The sequence below is a fragment of the Erithacus rubecula genome (genome assembly GCF_903797595.1).
Source record: "Erithacus rubecula genome assembly, chromosome: 29".
Taxonomy (NCBI): Eukaryota; Metazoa; Chordata; class Aves; order Passeriformes; family Muscicapidae; genus Erithacus; species Erithacus rubecula.
The window spans coordinates 1,243,470-1,268,693 of NC_136681.1; the positions used below are offsets into that span (position 1 = coordinate 1,243,470).

General features: G+C 49.8%; 3 protein-coding genes across 6 annotated transcripts in view; 1 reads left to right on the forward strand and 2 right to left on the reverse strand.

The window, feature by feature from the left end:
- STARD7 (StAR related lipid transfer domain containing 7) overlaps positions 1 to 25,224 on the reverse strand; it is a gene marked incomplete at its 3' end in the record, with an annotated part of 234,570 nt that overhangs the window by 87,103 nt on the left and 122,243 nt on the right. The window lies entirely within an intron of this gene.
- LOC306813454 (uncharacterized protein) lies at positions 8 to 5,928 on the forward strand. Of its 2 annotated transcripts, XM_079328917.1 has the most exons (8): positions 8 to 957; positions 1,396 to 1,497; positions 2,135 to 2,206; positions 2,295 to 2,366; positions 3,667 to 3,765; positions 4,214 to 4,321; positions 4,776 to 4,950; positions 5,751 to 5,928. In XM_079328917.1, exons 1-8 carry the CDS (start codon positions 930 to 932, stop codon positions 5,773 to 5,775), a joined length of 681 nt encoding a protein of 226 aa, XP_079185043.1. In that variant the 5' UTR covers positions 8 to 929; the 3' UTR covers positions 5,776 to 5,928. The 2 variants fall into 2 exon arrangements, with proteins under 2 accessions (XP_079185043.1, XP_079185044.1); XM_079328918.1 differs by lacking the exons at positions 8 to 957; positions 1,396 to 1,497; positions 2,135 to 2,206; positions 2,295 to 2,366 and adding exons at positions 3,162 to 3,418; positions 3,507 to 3,578.
- LOC306813449 (uncharacterized protein) overlaps positions 16,936 to 25,224 on the reverse strand; it is a 98,801-nt gene continuing 90,512 nt past the window's right edge. For 2 of the 3 annotated variants that reach the window (XM_079328908.1, XM_079328909.1), the window contains one exon: positions 16,936 to 18,494. In XM_079328908.1, coding sequence (XP_079185034.1) covers positions 17,404 to 18,494 — 1,091 coding nt within the window. In that variant the 3' untranslated portion in view covers positions 16,936 to 17,403. Of the gene's footprint in view, positions 18,495 to 18,680; positions 18,762 to 25,224 lie in introns of those variants that run through there. The other variant, XM_079328910.1, reaches the window with a different exon arrangement.

The window sequence follows — 25,224 nt, forward strand, 5'->3', positions numbered from 1 at the left end:
TTGTTGAACAGGGTATGGAAAGAGTGTGGAGAGTGACCAGAGCCACCATAGAGCTCCCCAGGTCCCTCAGCAGCTTTGGCCATGTCCATTCACATCTGGCTCCCACAGCCTCACCCAACCCCCTTGCAGTGCCCAGTTCCCTAAGGCAGAAGGGGATCCCAGCACACCATGAAAATGGTTCTCATCTCTGCACCTTTCTAGGTTGGGATCGTGACACGGGTAACTTAGAAAAGCTGGTGTATGACAGTTGGGAGATTCCAGAGCATGGTAAAGGCAAGTTCTCAATGCGTCTTTCCTGACAGAATAATCTGTGCCACTGTGGAAAGAACTCACTCCTGTGATGTTTCCCTTTACACATTTTCAGGGTTGAGGGATTCTGGAACCCTTGCCCTGCTCCCTTCTGGAGCCCTGAGTGATCCCACAGGATCACTGTCAGTGGGAGGAAGGAGCATTTAGCTGTCAATCCTCTTCCCACGTGCAATGCCAGTGTCTCCTTCTGTGTGCTCTGTGCAGCCATGGAGAAAAGCAGGGAGGGAAGGGAAGGGCCCAGGGCCGTGCCCCAGAGCTGTACCTTGTGTGGCTCCTTTGCTGGCCCCAGGCAGCCTGAGCTGCTGCCACTGCCCAGCCCTGGTCCTGGCCCCGGGGCTGGGTTCAAAGCTCCTGGCAGCTCCAGGGAGTCCTTTCTCCTCTGACTGCCCCACAAGGGGCTCCTTCCATCCCAGTGTGGGCCATTGCAGGCACGTGTTCCCTCTGCCCCTGCTCCTGAGCAGAAGGCAGAGCTGGGGGTGTGCCGTGGAGCACTCACTGCACTCATTGCCACTGCAGCCTGAAGGAGAAATGGAACTGCTTTCCATTAAGGTGCTGCTGGATGGAAGAACGAAGATGTAGGAGACAAGAAATCCCTGGAGGCATCCAAACTTCTGGACAAGATGCTGGGGGATCTGGAGAGACACCGTGGTGGGTGCATTTCCCTCAGCCTTCTCCTGAGACTCAGCAGCCGGAGGCTGCACATCTGGACAGGCCGTGCGCAGCATGGTGGGAAGGGATCTATTGCAGCCTCGCTGCTCCACTGCTGCTGTCACACCCTTCAGGGCTGTTTCCCAGCCTGGTCTGGCTGCAGCTTCTACCCAGCCTCTGCAGAAGGCATTTGGCATCAGCTGACAGGGAGTCCAAAGTGTCCCAGGGGCCATGCAGGCCCTGAGATCCCCTGCAATTTCCTGGTCTTGGGGTAGATCAGAAAGGGCAGATGTTTAGAGAAGGAAGGGCTCCGGCCAATCTGAAAAATTTGTATTATTTCCTGATCCTTACCAATGTCTTTGACAAGTATTGCCTCCTGAAGATGTCACATCCCCAATGGGGAACGGTTCCATCTGATCCAGTTGTCCCTTCCTCCAGTGATGAAAGGAAAGACTGTGCTGAAGGCTGAGTTTCCCGGAGGAAGCAGTGGTTCTGTGTCAGCCTCTGCTGCAGGAGGGGAAGCGATGCCAGTCACAGCAGGTAATTATTGTGCCTCTGGGCCTGAGCCCTGCTGAACCTTGAGCTGCCATCTCTGCTGCTTGGCAGTGTGGGCACAGTCCAGACAAGAGCTGCACAGCCCAGAGGAATTATCCTGAGCAGGCTCAGGGCACTGAGGTACTGAGCAGTCCTGCTGGGGTCCCCTCTGTGGGAGACACAGCCCAAAATCTAGGAGGGGCTGCAAGGGGTGCCCATGGTGGGGAAAGGGCAGAGGGGTAGAGCAGGGCTCCAGGGTGTCCTGAGAGGGCCTGCCTCTATCCCCTTGGGCTGGAGGAGCTGGCCCAGCAGAAGGAGGGAGAGAGATTGGGAGGGATAGTTGTGGCACTGCCTGCTGCAGTTTTCCCCATGGATGTAGGTAGGGTTTCCTCTTGGGGACTGACAGAAGCCCCACGGGCCCTGGGTGCTGGCCCCTCCAGGGTTGTTGCACAGGGTATGGAAAGAGTGTGGAGAGTGACCAGAGCCACCATAGAGCTCCCCAGGTCCCTCAGCAGCTTTGGCCATGTCCATTCACATCTGGCTCCCACAGCCTCACCCAACCCCCTTGCAGTGCCCAGTTCCCTAAGGCAGAAGGGGATCCCAGCACACCATGAAAATGGTTCTCATCTCTGCACCTTTCTAGGAGAGCATTCTAGGAAGGCTTCTTCAGCAGCATGGCTACATGAAGTTTTGCAATCTCCGGAGCCTCCTGCAGGTATATTCTCAGTGTCCCACCAAAGAATAATCTTTGACAACCTGGCAGAAATCAGGTGACAGAAGCTTCTGTGGCTGTTGAGTTACAGGTGTGTCTGCAAGGAGGACTTTTCAAGGTACTTGGCTGGTTGCTCCACACAAGCCTAGCTCCCATCGCAGGGGTGAGTAGTGTGTCTCTGCTGACCGCACAGGCTGAACACTGCTTTCGTGGAATCCTTTCTTCTGCAATAGTAATGCTTTCTGTTAAGGTCTGCCGAGAGGGAAGAACAAACCTAAAGAAGACAGTAAGTTCCTGGAGGAATCCAAACTTCTGGACAAGATGCTGGGGGATCTGGAGAGACACCGTGGTGGGTGCATTTCCCTCAGCCTTCTCCTGAGACTCAGTAGCTGGGAGCTTTCTGTGCACATCTGGACATGCCGTTCCCGGCACAGCGGGAAGGGATCCATGGCAGTCTTGCTGCCCTGCTGCTGCTGTCACACCCTGCAGGGCTGTTTCCCAGCCTGGCATGGCTGCAGCTTCTCCCCAGCCTCTCAGGAAGGCATTTGGCATCAGCTGACAGGGAACCCTATCTGCACCATGGGCCATGCACAACCTTAGATCTCCCAAAATTTCCTGGTCTCTCAGCATAGCAGGAGGGGCAGCTGACTGGAGGAGGGAGGCCCTATCTGGCCCCGAAAACCTGGCCTTTTTCCTGATCCTTACCAATGTCTTTGACAAGTATTGCCTCCTGAAGATGGCACCTCCCAGGTGGAGAACAGCTCCATCTGATCTAGCTGTCCCTTTTCCTTTCTCCAGAGATGGAAGGCGAGACTGTGCTGAAGCCTGAGTTTCCCAGAGGAAGCATTGGCTCATTGACCTCAGTCAGAGGAGGTAATTGTTGTGCCTCTGGGCCTGAGCCCGGCTGAGCCTTGAGCTGCCATCTCTGCTGCCTCCCTGCAACAGATGTTGCAGAGAACCTGCAAAGAGTGTGCAGTGACCAGAGCCAGCCCAGAGCTCCTCAGGTCCCTCAGCAGTCCTGGCCATGTCCATTCACATCTGGCTCCCACAGCCTTACCTGACTCTTTGCAGTGCCCAGTTCCCTAAGGCAGAAGGGGATCCCAGCACACCATGAAAATGGTTCTTATCTCTGCTTCTTTCTAGGTGAGCATTCTGGGAAGGCTTCTTCAGCAGCTGGGATGGAAGATGGTTTGGAACCCATGGGAGCTTCTGCAGGTAATTTCTCAACATCCCTTCAGAGAATAATCATTGCCAATCTGCCAAGAACCAGGTGACAGAAGCTTCTGTGGCTGTTGAGTTACAGGTGTGTCTGCAAGAAGGACTTTTCAAGGTGCTTTGCTGGATGCTGCACACAGGGCCAACTCCCATCGCAGGGGTAAGTAGTGTGTCCCTGCTGACCGTACAGGCTGAACACTGCTTTTGTGGGATCCATTAATGGGAAAACTGAAATACTTCTTCCTAAGGTCATCTGACAGGGAGGAACAAACCTAAAGGAGACAGTAAGTTCCTGGAGGCATCCAAACACGTGGACAAGACACTGAGTGATGTGGAGAGACGCCATGGTGGGTGCATTTCCCTCAGCCTTCTCCTAAGACTCAGTAGCTGGGAGCTTTCTGTGCACATCTGGACATGCCGTGCCCGTCACAGCGGGAAGAGATCCATGGCAGCCTCGCTGCCCTGCTGCTGCTGTCACACCCTGCAGGGCTGTTTCCCAGCCTGGCCTGGCTGCAGCTTCTCCCCAGCCTCTCAGGAAGGCATTTGGCATCAGCTGACAGGGAGCCCAAAGTGCTCCATGGGCCATGCACACCCTGAGATCCCCTGAAATTTCCTTGTCTGAGAGTAGATCAGGAGGGGTGTGTGTTTGGAGAAGGGTGGGTCCTGGAGCAGCTCCAAAACCCCTGGCATTTTCCTTGTCCTTATCCATGTCTTAGGCAAGTATTACTGAACATGCCCCCTTCCCCAATGGGGAATGGTTCCATCTGATCCAGCTGCTCCTCTTCCTTTCTCCAGAGATGGACCAAAAGGCCTTGCCGAAGGCAGCACTTCCTGGAGGAAGCACTGGCTCCATGCCAGCCCCTTGTACACGAAGGGAGGACATGCCAGACAGTGCCACAGAAGGTGATTGCTGTGCCAGGCTCAGCCAGGCTGAGCTGTCCTGATGGGGTCCCTCTGTGGGAGACACCTCCCGAAACCTGGGAGGGGCTGCAAGGGGTGCCCACGACAGTGAAAGGGCAGAGGAGGAGAGCAGGGGCTCCAGGGTGTCCTGACACGACCTGCCTCTGTCCCTTTGGGGCAGCTGTCACAGGGCACGGGGTCAGGGCTGGCAGTGGCTGCTCAGGGATGGGTTGGGCCTGGGTCCCTGGAAGGAGCAACTGCCCAAGCAGCTGCGCTGCCCCCGGGGTCTCCTCCCGGCCTTCTGGGCTTTGTTGGTGGCACAGCCTGTGCCAAGGGGGGCCAGGGTGCCCCAGGCCCCAGATCTCGGGGAAACAGAGAACATCCTGGCTGTATCCAGCAAGCTGTCAGCTCAGCAGTGGAGCACAGCACGGGCTCACACTCTCCATTGCTCCCACAGATGTTATCACTGAAACAGGAATATATGCTCAGGATCCAGTGCGCCTTCAGAGAATTATCTGCCCCCAGGATGTGCGCAGGTCCTGCATGATAGGCACAGTAGTGACAGTCTTCGTTGCTCCAGTTGTTCTGATCTGCTGCTATTTTGGGATTCAGAAGCTCTATGAGATGAGACGGTCAGTTGCTGATTTTTCTCCGCAGTTTTCTTGAAACTCTGCTCATAGCATTGGTAGCCTGGCTCATAGTCATGCTGCTGTGGAGTTGTGGCAAATCCATGTTTTTTGAAATAACTCTGCTGAGGGTTCTGCTGCTGCCCAGTGCTTTAATTGGCCACTTAATTGCTGGGCCTTGTCTTGGGGAGCTGCTGGGGCTGCAGCCAATGCTGGCTACCCCTGAGGCTGCGTGGCCAAGAGCAGCCCCAGGAGCAGTGGGCAGAGGCAGAGCAAGTTCACAGCAGTACTTGGCAATGCATTTCAGGATAAGAATGTGATTATTTAGTAGTTAATGTAAAGTTTCACAGTAACAGTAATGTTACAGGATGAACAAATTTGCTTCAGTTCTGTGTTAAAACAAATCCAACGTGATGGAGATTTGAGGCCTTGAGACTTTGCTCTGTGTGAGAGCCCTGTTCTGGGTTGATTCCCAGTCAGTCTTGGAGCCAGTTTTGGGTGAAGACTCATCCCAGCCCTGACCCTTGGCAGCTCTGGGCTCAAAGGGACAGCAGCACTGCATGTGACTGGGGTGCAGGGCTCCATTATCAAAGGGCTTTGAGAAGTTTAAATTACTATATTTTTTACTACATGGTTTTGTTTATGAAATAAGTTCACTTTTTTTAAACTTAGTTCTAAAATATTTTTCCAGTGCTTTTTTCAGTTATTTGATATAGTGAATTGTGACATAATTATCCCATGGCTGAATTAGAAGATTGTAAGCACGATAAAATGAAATAATTTTTGCACTCTTTTGTCTTTCACAGACTGAGTAAACCTGCGTTGGTTTGATGTGACCAACAGAAGAGTTTTGCTTTGTTTTTAATCCAAAGAAGGAGCAGAGCTGGAACCTGTTGAAAAGAGTCTCTTCATAGCTAAAGCAAACTGCCAGGATTCTTTTTTTTCCAGCTCTGGGCAGGAATATAAAATTATATCAGCAGCAAATACATGTGTAAAGTAACTGATATAAATTAGGGATTTGGTCTCTTTGCCCCCTAATCCCTGAGTTCCTCAGATCTGCGGCTTCCTATTCTCTTTGTAGACAGAGACTGGCTATGGATGACAGTCATGTGCGTACCCTGGTGCATGCACGAGCTAAGCAATTATCCTTGCACACTCCAACCTGGAAGAACCAAGTTCACTTATCTGACACAATTTAATTGCATGGCAGCAAAAACCCCAAACCAAATTAAAAAAACACCCATGCAAAATAAAGGCTAGAATTTGTTCCATTCCAAACACTCTATATTTTGCCGTGTGTAATGGAGATAGGAACTACATGTTTCCCATTCATGCACATTTTGCTGTCTGACAGCCCACAGTCCTCAAAGTCGCGGGGCCTTGCAGAGCTGTGTCTGAGATGACTTTAAGAAACAAAACAAGTGCAACACCTGTCTTCAAAACTTTCCAGTACAAATCACAAGCTGATTCCTTCTGTTAACTGGAAAAAATCCCCAACCAAATAATAAAATCAAAACTGTGACCCAGCAAATAAAACAACCACCAAGAAAAAGTCAGAACCAATACAAATACCCCCGCAAATCCAGAAAACTATAAAAATCAGCTGAAGGAGGGAGAGATCAAAGAGCAACAAATGGGCAAAGGAACTACAGAACAGATAGATAATTAGAAAGGAAGGTAGTCAGTGGCTATGGCACCAAACTAGCCAGGGGCTCTGAGATACAGTTCTCATCTTTCTGAAAACAAAGTAAACAGAAAATAAATGATGATGACTATGAAATGGGACTCTGTATTTCACAATAGAGAACTTTAATATATCCATTTAGCTTTAATATATCCATTGTGTGTAAATTCTGTTTTCCTATCCAAACTAAAACACTGCAGTGGAAGAGGAGGCCAGCTTGGAAAATACTAAAAGCAAGAGCTAAAATAAAGTACTTGTTTTTAATATGTTGTTTGGTTGATTGCTGTTTGTTCATGGGTTTTTCATCTGTCTTTGGAAGCAACCCCTTGGATGTTAATGCATGCAACAAGTCCTTTTTAAAGGGCTGTCTTTGCAAAAATTCTGCCAATTTTGTCATGGAAGACAGAAACAGCTTCCCTTGGCTACAGCTGGAAGACTTGAAAGTGTGTTCCAAGAACTCATGATAAGACAGAGTCTGATTAACACAATTTAATGTCATGAAATGCAAGATGTAAGTTATCCAATAAAATACTCAGAATATTTCTATGCCAAGCAGCAGGAAAGGGCTGTGCATTGGAATGACAGGACACAGAGTGCACGATGGACAGGTTTCCCAGCCAAAGAAGACCAGAAGCACTGGGAGCATAAAGGGAGATGCCAAGGAACCCCAGCAGCTCATTGCTGAGAGCCCATTTCATGCAAGGACTGGCACTCAGAACATTAAATAAATTAAAAATAAAAGGGTGGGGGGAGGTGGCAGTGAGGTTGCCTCAAAGGTTCAACTCTGCTTTTGTCACCAACATTCTCATAGTTCCTGTGTTTGTTTTACTAGAAGGTTTGTAGTCACCAGAGCTTCAGTCCCTTTGATCAAATTAGTCTTAAGAGCAGCTCGAGGCTGGGTCAATTATTTAGATTCGAGTACTGACTGGGGTCCACCCATACATCTTTTCATATTAATAAGCACAAAGCCTTTATTTTGCAAACTGAGGGATGTTGGAGGGATTTTTGCACCATCAGGCTGAGGTATAAGACTCTAGATCTACACAACACTGTGGTGAAGAGGGGACAGGTGGGGACAACCCTGGTTGGTAGCAGTGCCCCCCACCCCCTCATTAGGGACATCACACAATTGCTTTTAGAGCTCCTGAGCCAGCTGGAGAAAACCTGTTCTTCTTTCCTCACTCTATGCACACTGACAGGCAAATTGAACAGAAAATCTACCCCTTCCTCCATTATCTCTGAGCACCAAAGCAAAGAACCAAAAAAACTCAACTAAAAAAAACCAAAACAATTTATGCCCAGGCTGATTTTTTAAAAGAGCTTTATAAGACTGACTAAGTGTCATGATCTGCTCAACCCGAGCAGGAGTCGTGATGGTTCGTTCAACCGCAGGGTGCAAAAGACAAAAGGCAAGAGACTCAGATTTGTTTAGCAGAAAGCAGTAATGCAGTTTATTGTGCGCTAACAATCAAGTTTAGCGATAGAGAGAGAGTGAAGGATGGGATATAGCTACCAACAGATGGGGCGCATTCTCGTGGCCATCCAACAAGACGAGATGAGACGTGTCTTCAATCCATTGGGGAGAAAAGGATCTCCAAGTCAGTTTGGGGAAAGTCACTTTTTATAGTCCTTTTCCAAAGCGAGTGGCCTCTGGTCAAAAGGTGGGAGATTTACGGACTATTGTGTGTGGAGATGTAGCCCCATGATGCAGGAGCAGGGACAGGGTGCAATAACCAGCACCCTGCAGCACCATGACAAGCACCAGGCACAGCTACAAACAGCCCTTGGCCCGCAAGCATCCACCTGGGCCAGGCCGGAGCTCCGGGCCAGGGCAAGTGGTGCAGTCTCAGGTCCCAGTCCCTGATAATGGTCGTGAGGCAGATCAGAGAAAACTTCGGACTGATTGTTACACTAAGCCAGTGCTAACAACACTAATTTCAACAAATATTTTTACTTCCAAAAGTATTGTGCTGAATGAAGAGTGTCACACATGTGCCTTCAACAAAGCATGGGACAGCTGCTGCTGTGCAAAGGTGGGTGTAGGGTGAGACCCTTCACCTTCAGAACTGGCTCTGCTTTCCTGAGAAACAAAATTCATCTGTCAGAATCCCTTGGAGCTTCTGGAGCTGCTCTTGGCCTATCTCTGAGTATTGGGCTGCTGTGGAGCACCACAGATCTTCCAGCATAGCACCAGTGTGTGGGGTCTGCAGAATGTAAGAAGCAGCTTTGTGGGGCCAACAACAGACTGGGACGGAAAAACCAGCATCAGAAATCTGTGAGATGGAAAACTTTTGGCTGTTTGAAATAAAAAGATGGCAACTAAAAATCTCTATAGCAAAGAACAACCTTTCTCACAGACTCCAGTAGAATAAATGATGAAGATGTTGGAATAACAGCCAGTGCCCACTGCAAAGACAATTCCCTGTCCTGTGGACCCCATAAACCACACGTGAACATGGCACTCATCCTGACTGCTTCCCAAAACACTTCTCTGCAAGAAGCACTGGAGAAGTACATGGGGCAAGAGTTGTGCAGGGTTCTTGTGCAGCAGAAAAGTTGTAAAACATGAAAGATTCTAGCAATGACAATAAATCAATTATTTATGGCTTGTAAATATTCCAGTGAATCTCAGATACTTCTGGGTGAAAATAAACACAGGGCAAAATTTCCAAAGTACAGTTTCATAACAAATTTCCGCTTTGTTCCTTTTTGTGGGAGAAGATGAGGTTACAAGCTCAAGAAGAAAAGGAAGATCTACACTTCCATGTCATATTTTCCTACTTACACAGGAATTAAGACCAAGAATTTGGGTAAATGGAGGGGTAAAACCGGAGTATGGATGAGGGTTTACATCCTAAGACTTCATTTGCTAGAGTACAAACAGTTGTGCTGTGAGTAGATCTACTCGCTAAACATCTTTGTCTTCAAACTCCCTTCCTCCATGGCAGAACTGAACAAGCTCTATTTGTCAGAGTTTCAAGTTAAAGGCTTTGTGATGAGTTAATTTTAATGGATCCATTACCTGTCTGTGGGGTTGTTGTTGTGAGGAGCTCAGGTGGCTTCTTGTTGAGATCAAAATCAATGTGCCATTTGTCCCAGCTCCATCTGTCTTGTGACAGCTCTGGCTCCACGGGAGCACACAAAGTGTTCTCATGCCATTTCTAAATGAAAATTGAACCTCCTAAAGAAGCCAGGCCAAAATCACCAGAGAGCAGTCACAAAAAGAAAACTGTAAGCGGTTTGCTGGGTATTGATCTAACAGCTACCTTCTTTCCAAAGTCCAGGCTACACTAAACAAGGCTCTTTCATCTGTAAGCAGCCTTTCCATTTGTTGTGTTTGATACATGTGCAGAAGAACAAACAGCCACGTCCAATGCAGAAACATGAGCTGTGGCTGTGCAGTAAGTTGTGCTCAGCAGTTCACCTGCTGATTTGGTATTGAGGGGGTTTTAGACAGGAGATACTTCAATAAAATTTCACAAGAAAACTATGAAGTGTTTAAAACATGCATTATTATGTTATTTTCTATGTCCATTATTGACAGTACACAGCTTAAGGAAGAAGGTATTTACCAACCATCATAGAATAAAAAAAAAAAAAAAATTAAAAAAAGGACTTTTAAGGATATCACAGCCATGTCCACCAGTCATTTTCCAGATTTGCAGGATTTCAGTTCAGTTCAGCTCAATCTAAACAAGCCAGCATGTCTAGCAAGAAAGAAACCACAGTCCATGCCTGCTCCTAAACCCAAGATTTGCTATGTCAAAGATGGATGGTATTATTTTCCAGCTCTCAACAGATGTGACATAATTTACAAATAAACAAAATACCATGCACAGAAATATTTCATAGATTAGTAAGGTTGATAGAAAAAATAGATTAAAATAGACCCTGTCTGCATTGACAAGGGTGCTCACAGTCCTGCTGGAGGGCAAGGCATAGGTGTATGGAAAGGGGTTCAGTTAGTGGGACTGACCCCAAGGGCCCAGTGGAGAGTTGGGCCATGGGCCAAGAGCCAGCATAAGTTTTAGTTATAGTTGTGTTGCCTGTCTGTAATTTTCTGTTTGAGTAGGGACACCTTAAAGTTTTGTTAAAGGTCAAATCTAGAAGTGAGTTGGGGAAAGGTGTTTTAAAGATCTATTTTGCTTCTAATTATCCTGTACTGATTTTGTTAGTAGTAAATTCAATTAGTTTCCATAAGCTGAGTCTTTTTGGCCCATGACAGTATTTGATGAGCAGTCTCTCCCAGTCCATCTCATCTCATGATCCCTTCATATCTTCTCTTCTCTATGTGGTTGCAAAGACGAATGATAGAGTGGCTTGAGTGTCTGGCATCCAGCCAGGGTCAACCCACTACACACAAGCATTCTGATCATCTGTTTTCTTCTCATTTGCTTTCTTCTTGATGTTGCTACGAAAGCCATGACAAATTGTAGGATCGAAAAAAAACATAGGTAGAACTTCACAGCAGGAGACACACTGAAAATTTAATCCTTTATTAGATTCTTTTTTTTTTCTGTAGAAATCATTCTTTTTATTTTCTGTAGAAAGGGGGAAAAAAATAAAAAAAAGGGAGCTGGAGTGATACCTCTGGTCTCCATCCTGATCCCAGTCCTGGTCTTGGTCTCATGCTTGGAGCAGTCCTGGAGCGCTCCTGGTGCTTATTCCAGTCCTGGTCTGAATCTCGATCCCAGAGTGGTGCTGGCCATGGTCTCATTCTTGGTCCTATAGCAGTGCCAGTCTCGGTGCCAGTGCTGGTTCTGGTTTCAGTCTTGGTCATGGTCTCAATTTTGGTCTTGGCCTTGGTCTCTGTCTCAGCTTCAGAGTGGTCCCAGTCCCACTGCTGGTACCGATGCCAGTGCTGGTTCCAGAGTGCCAATATCAATCTCAGGCCTGGTCCTGGAGCGGTGCCAGTCTCAGTTCTGGTGCTGGTGCCACTCTCAGTCTCAGTCCCGGCGTTCTCCCAGTGCCAGTGCTGGTGCTGGTCCCAGTCCCAGAGCAGTCCTGGCCAGTCCCAGAGTCCATCTTGGTCTCAGTCTTGGTTCCAGTTCCAGTTGTGGGGGTGGTTTTGGTCTCGGTCTTGGTCCAAGTCCAGTGCCAGTCTTGAAGAGGTGCAAGTCTTGGTTTCAGTGTTGATTCTGGTCCCAGTCTTGGTCTTGGACTCCGTTCTGATGCCAGTCTTAGTGCAAGTCCCAGGAGATTTTATCGATGATTGAGGGAGAGACAGAGATTACTGTCTCGTGATCAGAATTAAAATTTATTGTGAATATTTGCTTATACATCATTTTTAGCAAGGCAGAAATTTTTTACTACATTCATTGGGTTAAACATCACTCAGACAAACTTTACATTTCTACTTACTTAATTCAATCTTCTTTCCTCTCACCAGTTTTGATCCAATCTTCTTGTAATCCTCAAACTTCTGTTTGTTTTTGGCAAGGCATCCTGGTTATCAAACTGCAAATGCTAATTAAATCCACAGCACTCTCTGTCTCAGCTTCCACAGTGTTGGTCTCAGTCTTGATCCTATAGTGGTGCCAGTCTCAGTGCTGGTGCCAGAACCGGTTTCAGTCTCAGCGTCGGTCTTGGTCTCAGTCTCAGAGCGTTCCCAGTCCCAATGCTGGTGCTGGTGCCAGTGTTTGTCCCAGAGTGCTCCCAGTGCCAATCTCAGTCTCAGTTCTGATGCTGGTGCCAGTCTTGGTGCTGGTCTCAGTTCTGGTACCAGTTCAGTTCCCAGTCTTGGTCTCAGTCTCCAGTCTGATTTTGGTTTCTTGAATATGGATGTGGTGGATTGGTGTTGTCGGTGGGAAGTGGTCAGTGAGTGTGATCAGTGAATGTGGTCAGTGCAGGTGGTCAGTGGGGTTGTGGTCAGTGGTTGTAGTCAGCGGTGTGCTCAGTTGGGTTTTATTTGGGGTGTGGTCAATGGTTGTGGACAGAGGCTGTGGTCAGTGGGGGTATGGCCAGTTGGTGCAGTTACTGGGGGTAGTCAGTGGCATGCGGTCAGTCGGTGTGGTCAGTGGGTGCAGTCAGTGGGTGTAGCCATTGGGGTGGGCAGTGGATATGGTCAGTGACAGGGTGGTAAGTTGGTGTGGTCAGGTGGCATGTGGTCATTCTGGTTATGGTCAGAGTGTGTAGGCAGTGGGGGTATGTGGCAGCAGATAAGCCTGCCCCAGCTCTCCCCTGGAGGGATCCCTTAATGGACTGTGATTAGCTTTTCTCAACCCTCCTGGGGAGATGCCCCTCCATTATCATGGTGAGCTATCCCCAAAGGCTTCACTAATCCCACCATACCTTAGTACCCATGGTAATCTTCTGTAACCCATTGATCTTTCCCCCTTTGGTACCACCCTTGCTTTCCCCAACAAAAATCTGTCCAGTTCACACAGGAAGCCATTGTTCATCTGTCTCTCTACAGAGCTGCTGGAGAATAAAGTAATCTCTGTGGAATCTCCATACGACACTTCTGTCTCTGCCCCTGGGTCGGCCTGGGATAACCTTGCAAAGAGAGCTGAAATCACTGAGCTGAAATCACTGAGAGCTGATTGCTTGCAGCCGCTGGCTGCCTGCTTGTTGAGGTTTATTCAGTGGCTAGGAGACCTGCCAGAAGACCCCCTTAGAAGGCAGTCCCTTGTGGGACCCTCTCTCTGGGAAGGTTGTAGCTTTCCAGGTTGAGGCAACAGACCTCCACAGACCCCTGCCAGGCTGCCTACAGGGGTATGGTTAGTTGGGTGCTGAGTAGGTGTGGTCAGTGGGGCGTGGGCATTGGTGTCTTGGAAATAGATGTCATTGGATGCAGTTAGTGGGTGTGGTCAGTGGGGTGCAATCAGTGGTTGTGGGCATTGGGTGTGATCAGTGGTATGTGTGGTCAGTGGGTGTTTTAAGTGGGTGTGGTAAGTTGGTTGGTCATTGGGTATGGTCAGCAGGCTGTGGTCATTGAGGTGTGTTTAGCAGAGGTGGTCTGTGAGTGTGGTCAGTGGTGTGGTCACTGGCTGCAATCGGTGAGTGTGGTCAGTGAATGTGCTCAGTTGGGTAGTCAGGTGAGGGTGGTCAGTTGGGTAGTCAGGGGTGTGGTTGTTGGTTTTGTCAGTGGGGGTGGTCTGTGGGGGTATAGTCAGCTGATTTGTCAATGGAGTGTGGTCAGTGGAGGTGGTCATTGGGAGTGGTCAGTTGGGTGTGGTCACTGGGGTTTGGTAAGTTGGTGTGGGCAGTGGGTATGGACAGTGTTTGTGGTCAGTGGGGTGGTGAATGGGGTGTGGTCACTAAGGGTTGTCACTGGGGTTGTCGGTGGGGTATGGTCAGTGGATGTGTTCTTTGGCATAGTTAGTGGGTGTGTAAGGAAAATTAATCCACAAACACCAGAAGTTTATGTCCAAAAAGGAGACAGAGGAGTCCTTTCTGCTTTATTCAAATAAAGGGAGAGGCCATGGGGCATTCCCCCGGGATCTCTCAAATTTTTGGAGGACACAGCCTCCTTTTATCCTAATTTCCTGGCCGCTTTTCCCTCTCTCTTTCCCCATTGGCTGAGGTACTCGAGAGGCACAGACTTCCTGGAATGCCTGACACCTAAGATTCCCCTCTAATATATAACCCTCCCTTTTAATTTTTAATTCTTATAGAGTTCATAGTTCCACCCCCCCACCCCTCCCAGTCCTTGCTTCTTGCATCTTCTGATACCCAATTTCATTTACCAGCAAACCTACAGTTTGTAAAGGCAAATCTCTTTTCCCATTCATCAATCAGTGGAATGCCTCTCATTGTTTCTTTTATCTCTCTGTGCTAACTTTATCTACCAACAGATCTACAGCTTGTTTGTAAAGACAAATGTGACATTTCTCTCAGGTTATTAGGTGGTGTCAGTTCGGTGGTGATTGGGGTTGTGGTCAGGTGGTGTGGCCAGTGGGTGTGGTCAGTGGGGTGTGGGCATTGGTTTCTTGTGACTGTACCCTGAATGGGGACTATTGGGAGCTACTGGGCCCATGCTGGGAGGCAACTGTGCACACATTGGGAGAACTGAGAGCAACTGGGATGAAACTGTGGGCAAGTGAACCACGCTGAGGTAATTGTGAGTGCCTGGGAATGACTATGAAATTGTTCAGGGCAACTGAGATATACTGGGAGTGTCTGAGACCATAGGGGTGGTGACTAGGACCTAAGTGGGAATGGGCTGGGGGAAAAGCTGGGATGATACTGAGGGACTGGAGCCCTGCTGGGAGAGACTGCCATCATACTGGGAGTTACTGGGGCTATGCTAGGGGCAACTGGGAGAACTGGGAGCACACTGGACCCAAGCGGTGTTGGAAAAGGTTTAAAAATTTTTGTATAAATTTAATCAAGAGGTTTTGTTTGCCTTTGCCCTAAAAAACACTTTAAAGTTTCTTTCCAGGGCATTGTTGCACCAGGTGAGGTCAGATGAACTACACACATCAACATACTGGGAGCAGCTCAATAGATCAAGGGCCATTAGTGGCCATTAACAGAGTATCAGTGGCCACGAGGAAAATCTGCCCCAGATTCTGCTTCTGGCAGAGTTGCAGACATCTCCTCGGATAAGACTGATAAGAAAATTTGTGAATGAAGGTCTAATTAACATCAGAAGGGAAGAACACAGATACAACAGGAGACCAAATACAAGGAACTGAATATTTGCAACTTGAGAATAATGAACATGGATCCAATTGATTTCTATGAGTATTAACTGTATAAAAGATCTGAAAAATTTACTGAAAACGGACTGTCATGGAATTATTCTCTCTGCACACCAGGCTGCCGGTGAATTACATGATTCCTGGCTACAACATCCTGGCCAAATAGTAAAATAATGTATTAACTCTCTACCTTTAAAACTGTTGTTGGAGGGGTTTTGTTTTTTCTGAAGTTTTGGTGACAGTGGGTGGAATTGGGTGCGACTGGGATCGTGTTGGGGGGAAATTACATCATAATAGGGAATGACTGTGTTATAAATGAGAAACACAAGTCTTGATATTTAGCAAAACTTAGATTGCTTTATTTTATATAGACAAAGCAAGCAGCGCTGGGGAGGCAGAGGGGTCACAGCCCACTCCATGCTCCACTGAACTTTGGTTTGCAGCTCCCATCTATAGCATGGTTTCCTTGTAGTCATCAATAATTGCTATTTTCTTGTTGTCATAATTTTGCCAGGTAAGCAGTGGTGGTGGGACAAGACCACTTCGGTTTGCATTGCTCCTGTGCAGTGATCCTGGTCCATATGGTCCCAGTTTGTACAATCCCAGTGCATGTGATCCCACTTTGTACAATCCCAGTCCATGTGATGTTGGGAAGGATAAGGATTTGACAGTAGGTCTCACAGATATATATGTATAACAGAAAGATCTTTGAATGTAGAATCTGAAGAGGGAATAGAGATTATAGCAAGTTTTGATATAGAAGAAAAGAATTACTGAGTCAGTTTTACTGGGTAACTAAGAAGGCAAAGAGCAAATGAGTTGGAAGGGGCTTTTATGACTGAGAAAAAGGATAAATCCACCTCAAGCAGAAAGATTATCAGAGATAAACAAGAAAATCAACGTTGCAAGTAGAAGAAAGATCTCAGAATTTTCCACTATAAGAAAACTGAAAAACAACTCTAGCTTATACTGTAACATACTAATTTTTGGTGATTGGAAAATAGGAACAAGAATATGGTAACGTTAGTAGTTATGATAAGCTATAGGTAATAGTAAAGGTGTTGATTGTTAAGTATTAAGATGCACAGCAGAGAAAGAAATATAATGCTTTGTGTAACATGAATAGAACAAAGCTTCAGGACACATGGCTTGCCTGTAGCTAGCAGCTATAGGCCCACCCATGATTCACAACTGCTGTAACCTCGTCTATGCAATTAACTGCATTTTAAGAACCATCTGAAGTCTCCATCACTCCTTCCTGCTCTTACAATGTGATACCAGCCCACATGATCCCAGTCTGGATAGTCTTGCATGGCTTACACACCCAGGGTCTGGAATTCCAGCTCCCAGTCAGGAAAATATGTTCCTGCCCTTGAAGGCAAAGCTCTTCAGAAGGGGCCAAAAGCCAAGTGCAGCAAGATCTTCCAGGGACATTTTACTGCCAGCCTTCATAACTTTAGCCATGGCTGTTGGAGCTCCTGCATTGGGAATTGAATCAGGGCAGGGTCTTTGGTGGGAGCTGCCCTGGGTCAAGGGAGACCCTGAGAGAGAAACAGAGGAGGCAGAGAGAGGCAGGAGAGAAAGGAGGACACAAACACAATCAGCTGAGAAGGTGCCACCGAAAACAAACCTGGAACTGACTGGAAGTGAATGGGACAGAAGTCAGGAATTGTGAAAATTTTATTTACTATCAAATACATCCCACCCAGCCAGCCTGACACAATCCTGATCCCACCGCTCCAAATTTGGATCCCACTTCTCCCAATCTCCTTCCAACCCCTTCTCACCCTGGCAGCTGTGGAATCCAGTAAGGTTTGTTGTTTTGAATAGGGAACAAGCCACATGGAGGTTGGATTGAGCCCTTTTGGGTTAGAATTGAGGTCTTTTCAGTGGGATTTGAGTAGTTTTGAGGTGACAGATCGATCCTTCTTGGCTTTGGTGCACAAAGAGATGGAGAAAAGACAAAAATTAAGGTCCAGACAAAAGGATAACCAGCCAGGTGTCTTCCCAACATGGATGACAGGGAATGGGGTCCCCAGGGCTCTTCCCAACATGGGTCCTGCAGTGGGGGATGGAGTTGGAGCAGTGCACGAAGCTCTTCCTGCACTCGGGGCACTCGCAGGGCTTCCCTTACCGGTGCCTCTGTTGGTGTTTGGTCAAGGTTGAGCTCTGGGAGAAGCTCTTCCCACACTCCTCACACTTGTAGGGCCTCTCCCCGGTGTGGATGCGCCGGTGGCTGATGAGGTGGGAGATTTGCCTGAAGCCTTTCCCGCAGCAGGAGCAGTGGAAAGGCCTCTCCTCTGTGTGTGTCTGGTAGTGCTGGAGGAGATCGGAGCTGATGCGAAACCTCTTCCCACACTCAGAACACTCAAAGGGCCTCTCCCCAGTGTGGATCCTTTGATGGAGGATTAGGTTGGAACGCTGTCTGAAGCTCTTTCCACAATCCCCACAGTTGTATGGCCTTTCCCCAGTGTGGATGTACTGGTGGTAGATCAGTGCAGAGCACACTCTGAAGCTCTTCCCACACACCTCACACTTGTAGGGCTTCTCCCCAGTGTGGATCCTCTGGTGGTAGGTCAGGCTGGAGCTCTGGCTGAAGCTCATCCCACATTCCTCACACTCATAGGGCTTTTCCCCGGTGTGGATGCGCCGGTGGATGATGAGGTTGGAGTTTTGCCTGAATCCCTTCCCGCACTCGGGGCAGCGGAAGGGCTTCTCGTCTGTGTGTGTGCACTGGTGCACGAGGAGAGTGGAGCTGAGCTGAAACCTCTTCCCACACTCAGAACACTCGTAGGGCCTCTCCCCAGTGTGGATCATCTGGTGCTGGATAAGGTGGGAGCTGACTCTAAATCTCTTCCCACACTCCCCACACTCATAGGGTCGCTCCCCAGTATGGATCCTCTGGTGGCAGGTCAGGCTATACCTCCTTCTAAAATTCATCCCACACTCTGAGCACCTGTGGGGCTTCTCCCCATCACGAAGCTGCCCATGGACCACTAGGTCCGAGCTCTGGCTCGATCTCCAGCTGCCTGCCTGGGCCAGGTTGGGTCTTTCCTCCTCAGACCCCCAAGATCTGTGTTTGCAGCCCCTCCTCATGCAGGATCTGTGTGGCTTTTCCTCCCCATTAGATTCCTGCACTGTGGAGCTGCTCAAATCAGCCTCTTCCACAAGGTTCTGCCGCAGGGATTTGTCCTCCCTGGTCTCCGTGCTCAGCTCCTTCTCTGGGGGAGGAAGGACAAGGAGAGGATGGGATTTGCCTCCGTGCCAAAGGGAAGGGGAAGGAGATCCCCCCAGCATGTCCCCAGCAGGAGGGTGTCAGCAGCGCAGTTGTCCTGCAGCTGGGGGCCGTGCTGGGCTGGGAGATGGAGCAGGACAGAGGGGGAAAGGGGCAGTGACTTCCTCCTCACCTGCCTGGGGCTCCTGGGCCATCTTACTCTTTCTCACAGCCTCCTTGTCCTCCACTGGGCCAAGGGTTGGGAATAGGAAATCCTGGTTTACAGAAAAACAAAGGATGAGCGTGTTGTGTTGGGGGTTCCTCCTGCCCAAGTCCATCTGTAGAAGTCCCCAGGCACCTGGGCTCCATCAAAACCTCCCAAACACCAACACTCAACCCTGAAAATGCCTCCCAGGAGTTCCTGGGAATGGTCCCTCCCCTTTGGTGTTCAGGGCTTCCTCCCTGTCCCAGGTGCTGGGGGTCACACTTGTACTGGGGGTCCCCCATCTACTCAGTGCCCACCCTCCCCAGGCTGCTGGGAGTCCCAGCAATCCAAAAAGCTCTCCCCTCTTCCCTCTCCTCATTTAGGGATGCTGGGGGATTTTGGGGTCCCGGGGTCCCTTCTCCCCTTATTCTCTGCTTTGGGGTGGTGGGGGTCCAAGAAGTCCCCCCTGCCCCTCTCCAGGCTGTTGAGGGTCCTGCCAATGGCAGCTCTCCCCCCTCTCTGGGCTCCCCACTTTGGGGTCCTGGGGGACACGGGGCTCTGCTCCTCCAGGCCGCCTCTGCCAGCAGCTGCCACCGGGACCACCCAGTGTCCCCCCAAGGGGCATTTTCTGCTCAGTTTTGGAGTTCTGCATTCTACAAACATTCCCCCTCCCTAAAAAAAAACAAACCATGCTGAAAGGCACTGCGACTATTCCGGGGACAACTGGATGCAACTGGGATAAAACTGGGGAAAAGTGAACCACACTGAGGTAAATGCCAGTGCCTGGGAATAACTAAGAGATTGTTTGTGGAAACTGGGATATACTGGGAGTGTCTGAGAGCAAAGGGGTTGTGACTGGGACCTAACTGGGAGCGAGTGGGAATGGGCTGGGGAAAACTAGCACCACACTGGGGCACCTGGGGGCAAGTGTGAGTGACTGGGACCCTAGTGGGACAGACTGGCATCATACTGGACTTATACTGGGATAGTACTGGGAGTGACTAGGACTGTGCTGGGGCACCTGGGAGAATATAATGATGATAGAATGAGAGTGTCTGTAACCATACTGGGGGGCACTGGAACCATCCTGGGAAAAACCAGGACCATGCTGGGGGACACTGGGAGTCAGTGGGAGTGACTGGGCCTACACTGGGGGCAACTGGGTATGACTGGAACCATGCTGGGAGGGACTCAGAATCATCTATGGAGTGACTGGGACTATGCTAGGGGCAACTGGGATCACGCTCAGAATGACTTGGATCATACTGGCAGCAACTGGAGCTGCACTGAGAGTGACTGGGAGAGGCTGTGAGCAACTGAGATCAGTCTGAGATCAGCTGAGAACAACTGGGAGTGACTGGGAACATGCTGGCGGCAACTGGGATGCACTGGGAGAGACTGAAATCACAGTGAGAGGAAATGGGAGCAACTGGAACCACAGTGGATGATAATGGGAGCAGCTGTGCCCATGTCAGAGTCATACTGGGATCCTACAAGAACTAGCTGGGATCATACTGGGAGTGACTGGAATAGTACTGGGAATATCCAAGAATGGCTGCGATCAGACTGGGAGTGATGGAAAAGTGCCAGCCACTACTGGAGCCATACTGGAAGTGACTGGGAGCAACTGGGGCCACACTGTGAGTGACAGGGTGTCACTCTGGGAGTGACTGGGGTCATACTGGAGATGACTGGAACCATACTGGGGGTGACTGGGTGCAACGGATCATACTGGGAGGGACTGGAACCATACTGGGAGTGATTACAGGTCCTACTGGGATCATTCAGGGCGCCACTGAGATTACAGTGAGTGGGAATGGAACCTGGCTGGGGGTTACTGGGAGCTACTGAGCCCATGATGGGAGGAAAATGTGGACACATTGGGAGCAACTGGGAGGCACTGGAACCATGCTGAGGAGACTGAGGCCATAACAGGGATCATACTGGGAGCAACTGGGAGTATTGGACACTGACAGAAACTGGGAACAGGCTGGAGACAACTGTAACTGGGAAAGACTTGCATCATTCTGAGGTAAGTGGAACCTCACTGGGGCAACTGGGATATAATGATTCTGCAACCATACTGGGGGGACTGGAATCATGTTGGGGGACAATGCTAGAGAGAGACTGGGCCTATTCTAGGAATCATCCTGGAGGGAACTGTGAACAATGGAAATTATTCTGGCAGCAACTGGGATCATACTGGGATCACAGTGAGAGAAGCTGTGTCTATGCTGGGTGAGATTGGGATCACACTGAGGGTGACTGGAATCATATTAAGATGGACTGGGAGTGGCTGTGAACAACTGGCATCATGCTGAAAGCAACTGGGAAGATGTGAGAGTGACAGGCAGCATGCTGGGGGTGACTGGGATGTACTGGGAAAGACAGGGAGTCACAGGGATTATACTGCATGCTACTGAGGTCATGCTTGCATTGACAGCGGGTCATGGCCTCACACTGCGAGTGACTGGAACTATACTAAGGGCAACTGGAAGAACTAGCAATACACTGGATGAAAATGGGAGGAATTTGGAGTAACTGGGACCCGGTGGTGGCGGCAAGTTGCATCACAAAGGGAATGACTGGGAGTGACTGGACTCATCCTGGGAGTGCCGAGGAAACTGGAACCACACGGGGGGAGCAACTGGGCTCATACTGGGAGCAGGCACTCCTGTCACCGGGACTCCCGAACCCCTTTCCCGGCCGTGCCGCCCCTCCAGCCCCAGCAACCCCGCCGGGGTCCCGGCAATGCCAGGGGTCCCCCCCTCCCGGGCTCCCCGCTTTGCCCTTCTGGGGCTCTCCTGTCTCTGCGCTCCCGCTCAGGGAAGCCGCGCCTCTCCCGGGGCTCCCCAATCCGGTGTCCCCCCCGCCGATCCCGTCCGCTCCCCACGGGGCCCCGGCAGAGCTCGCAGGGCCCGGCCCGGGAAGCCCAACTCCCACCGCGGGGGGACCCGCATTCCCCCCGCCGGGGCTCTGCCTGCACCCACCGCGACCCCCAAAAACACATCCGGGGGACCCCCCGATGTCCCTCCGAGGGCCATCTGCGCCTCTGGAGCCCGGCAAGATCCAAATACCAACCCCCCCCCCCCAAAAAAAAAAAAAAACCCCAAACCCAGGGACACCCCCGAGATATTTGGGGCGAGCTCCCCCTCCCCGGGCACCTGCGGAATGGGGGGCGATGGTCTCGGGGGGGCTGCGAGTTGCAGCTCTGGGGGCTCATGCTGTTGATTAGTTCCTCCCCCCTTCCTCTCCTGCTCCTGCTGCCGCTCCGCCTCTTCCTCCCTCCCTCCTCCTCCTCTCCCGTTATCGAACTAGGAGGGGATGGGTCAAGGAAAGGGTGGGGACTGTGAGGGGAAGAATCGTCGTCACAGCCCCGCGTGGTCCTAAAAGGGTCTGGTTTGGCCTCAAATCACCCAAAAGCCCTTCAAATGCAGCCTAAATCCACCAGGTTTGGCCAAAAATCAGCCAAAGGGGACTAAAATCCTTACAAAGGGGTCTAAAATCATCCAAATTGGCCTAACATTGTACAAAAGGTGCCTAAAATCCAGTCTAAAACTATCCAGTTTATTCTAAAATCACTCAAAGAGGCCAGAACTCTTTGGAATGGAGACTGAGACTGAAACGGGCACCAGAAGCAGAATCAGCACCAGCACTATTGCTGAGACAGAAATCTGAAATCCGAGACTGAGACCAAGAGTGGGATCAGAACTGACACCAGAACCATGACTGAAACTGGCCCCAGAGCTGGTACTGGGACCCAGACTAAGACCAGCACTGACATTGGGACCCAGGACTGCTCTGGGACCAGGACAACTCCGGGACTGAGACTGAGAGTGGCACTGGAACCAGCACCGAGAGTGGCACCACTCCAGCACCAGAACCGAGACCGAGATTGCCATGGGAGCACTCTGGATCAACACCGGCACCAGTACCAGCACTGGGACCTGAACCACACTGAGACTGAGACCAAGACTGAAAACGGAACCAGCACAAAGACTGGCCCCACTATAGGACAGTGATTGAGACCAAGGCCAGCACTGCTCTGGGATTGAAATTCAGACTGGAACTGGAATCAGCACCGAAAAAGCTCCAGGAAAGCTCCAAGACTGAGACTGACACCGGGAGCACTCCGGGACCTCCACGTTCACTGTGGGGAGTTTTGGCTGCGCCCCCGCATGGGACTGGGAGGGTCTGGGAGGGAGCCCTGGGTGGGGCAGGACCAACTCGGTTCACATTGTTCTGGTGCAGCCATCCCGGTCCATATGGTCCCAATCCATGAGATTCTAGTTTGTAGAATCCCAGTCTGAATCAGCCTGATCCATCTGGTCCCAGTCTATGCAGTCCCAGTCTGGAGGATCCCAGACCATGTGATCCCAGCCCCCATGATCCCAGTCTGGATGGTCCAGCACGGCTCACTGCCAGGGTCTGAAATTCCAGTTCCCAGCCAGGAAAAGTTGTTCCTGCCTGTACTGGTTTTGGTTCTCCAATTTGAGATTTCCCAGTCAACGCAGCCATTCATGTTGTGGCTTTAGTATCCCGATCCTGTTCCCAATCCCTATCTCATTCCCGACTCCACTCACAATCTTCTTCTTGTTCCCCTTCTCGATCCCATTCTCCATCTTCTTCCCCTTCCCAATCCCTATCTTGTTCCCATTCCCAATCCTGATCCCATTCCTGTTCCCATTCCCGATCTCAATCACTTTCCCAATTCCAATCCTATTCCCAGTCCTCATCCCATTTCCATTCCCAATCCCAATCCTCATCCCAATCCCAATCTCATTCTCGTTTCTGATCCCTCATTCCCAATCTTGATCCTGTTTCCAATCCAAATCCTGCTGCTGTTTCTAGGTAATTGTTTTGATCTCAACCTCCACCCCAAACCCGGGGGGTGTCAAAACCCCCCAAATCCTGGAGTCAAACAACCCGAAACCCCAAATTTTGAGGTAAAAAACCCCCAATCTCCAAATGTTGGGATTTGAAATATTTGGGGTGTCCAACCCCTCTGATCCCAAAATTTGGCGTTAAACACACCTGATCCCCAAATTCTGGGGTCAAACCCTGCAAATCTCAAACCCTGGGGTGTCAAAGCTTCCCAAATCCCAAATTCTGGAGTCAAAACCCCCCCAAATCCCAAACCCTGGTGTGAAACCCCTCCTAACTTTAGACTCAAACCTCCCCCATACCCAGATTTTGGGGTCAAACCCATCAGACCCCAAACTCCCCCCCGCAAAACCACTCTAGCACTGGGGGGCACAGTGGGGTTCATTTGGGGCTTATTTTTGGTTGATTTGAGATTTATTTGGGGTAGGAGCAGCTCCAGGTGCAATGTCTGCAGAGAGACTCTTGGTACAAGGCTGGGAAAAACTCCAAAAACCCCTGGAGAACCTCAAAAAGGGGGATTTGGTATGGAAAAATGAGATTTTGGGATGGAAAAGGAGATTTGGAGGAGGAAAAGGGGATTTAGGATGGGGATTGAGGATTTGAGGTCAGGATTTCAGTGGGAAAAGGGGATTTTGGGTGTGAAAAGGAGAATTTGGGGTCTAAAAAGGACATTTGAGGTGCACAAAGGATTTTGGGGTTGGAAAAAGGAGGATTTGGGATAAAAAAAAGGAAGATTTGTGCCAAGCTGAACTTACCTGGGGGCATGTGGGAGATTTGGGAGATTTGGGACAGGGCGAGGACCATTTTTGGGGCAGTTTTCTGCAATTTTGGGGTATTTGTATGGGATTTGGGAGCGGTTTTCTGGGATTTTTGGTGTTTTGGTCTGGTTTTGAGCAATTCTGAGATTTTTGGGGGCAGCTCTGAGGGATTGTGGGGTGGTTTGGAGGGATTTTAGGGTGTTTCTATGAGATTTGGGCATGTTCCTAGTTGATTCTGGGGCAGCTTGAAAGGATGTGGGGCATTTTGGGGCAGTTTTGGGGTCTTGAGGGGCAGTTTTGAGGCATTTCTCTGGGATTTTGAGGTGTTTTGGGGTATTGAGGGGCTGTTTTGAGGCATTTTCTGGAATTTTGGGGTGTTTCTCTGGGATTTTGGGGTATTCCAGGCCATTTTTTTGGGTTTGGGAATGTTTTGGGGGGGGTTGGGGTCATTTTTTGGTGAAGGAGATCTTCATGGTGTTGCTCTGGGTGATCTTGGAGCCCTGCACCTCAGTGTCCAACTCCATGCAGGTGATGTCGTGGAGCTCGGGCACCAGCGCAGCTCCCCTGAACCCTGGGAACCTGGCACAGCCCAAAAACCGGGAATGGTACCCAAAAACCTGTGAATGGTCCCACAAAATGCCTGTGAATGGGCCCCCAAGGGACCCAAGAAAGGTCCCTCAAAAATCTGGGAATGTTTCCCCCCAAAAACCCAGGAATGTTCTTGAAAAAAACGGGATGGTCCCCCAAAGACCCAAGAATGTTCCCCCAAAAATTCCGGGAATGTTCCCCAAAAATTCAGAAACGTTCCCAAACAAAAAGATCAGGAACAGTCTCCTAAAAATTCAAGAATGTTCCTCAAAAAAACCCCCAGGAATGTTACCCCCCAAATT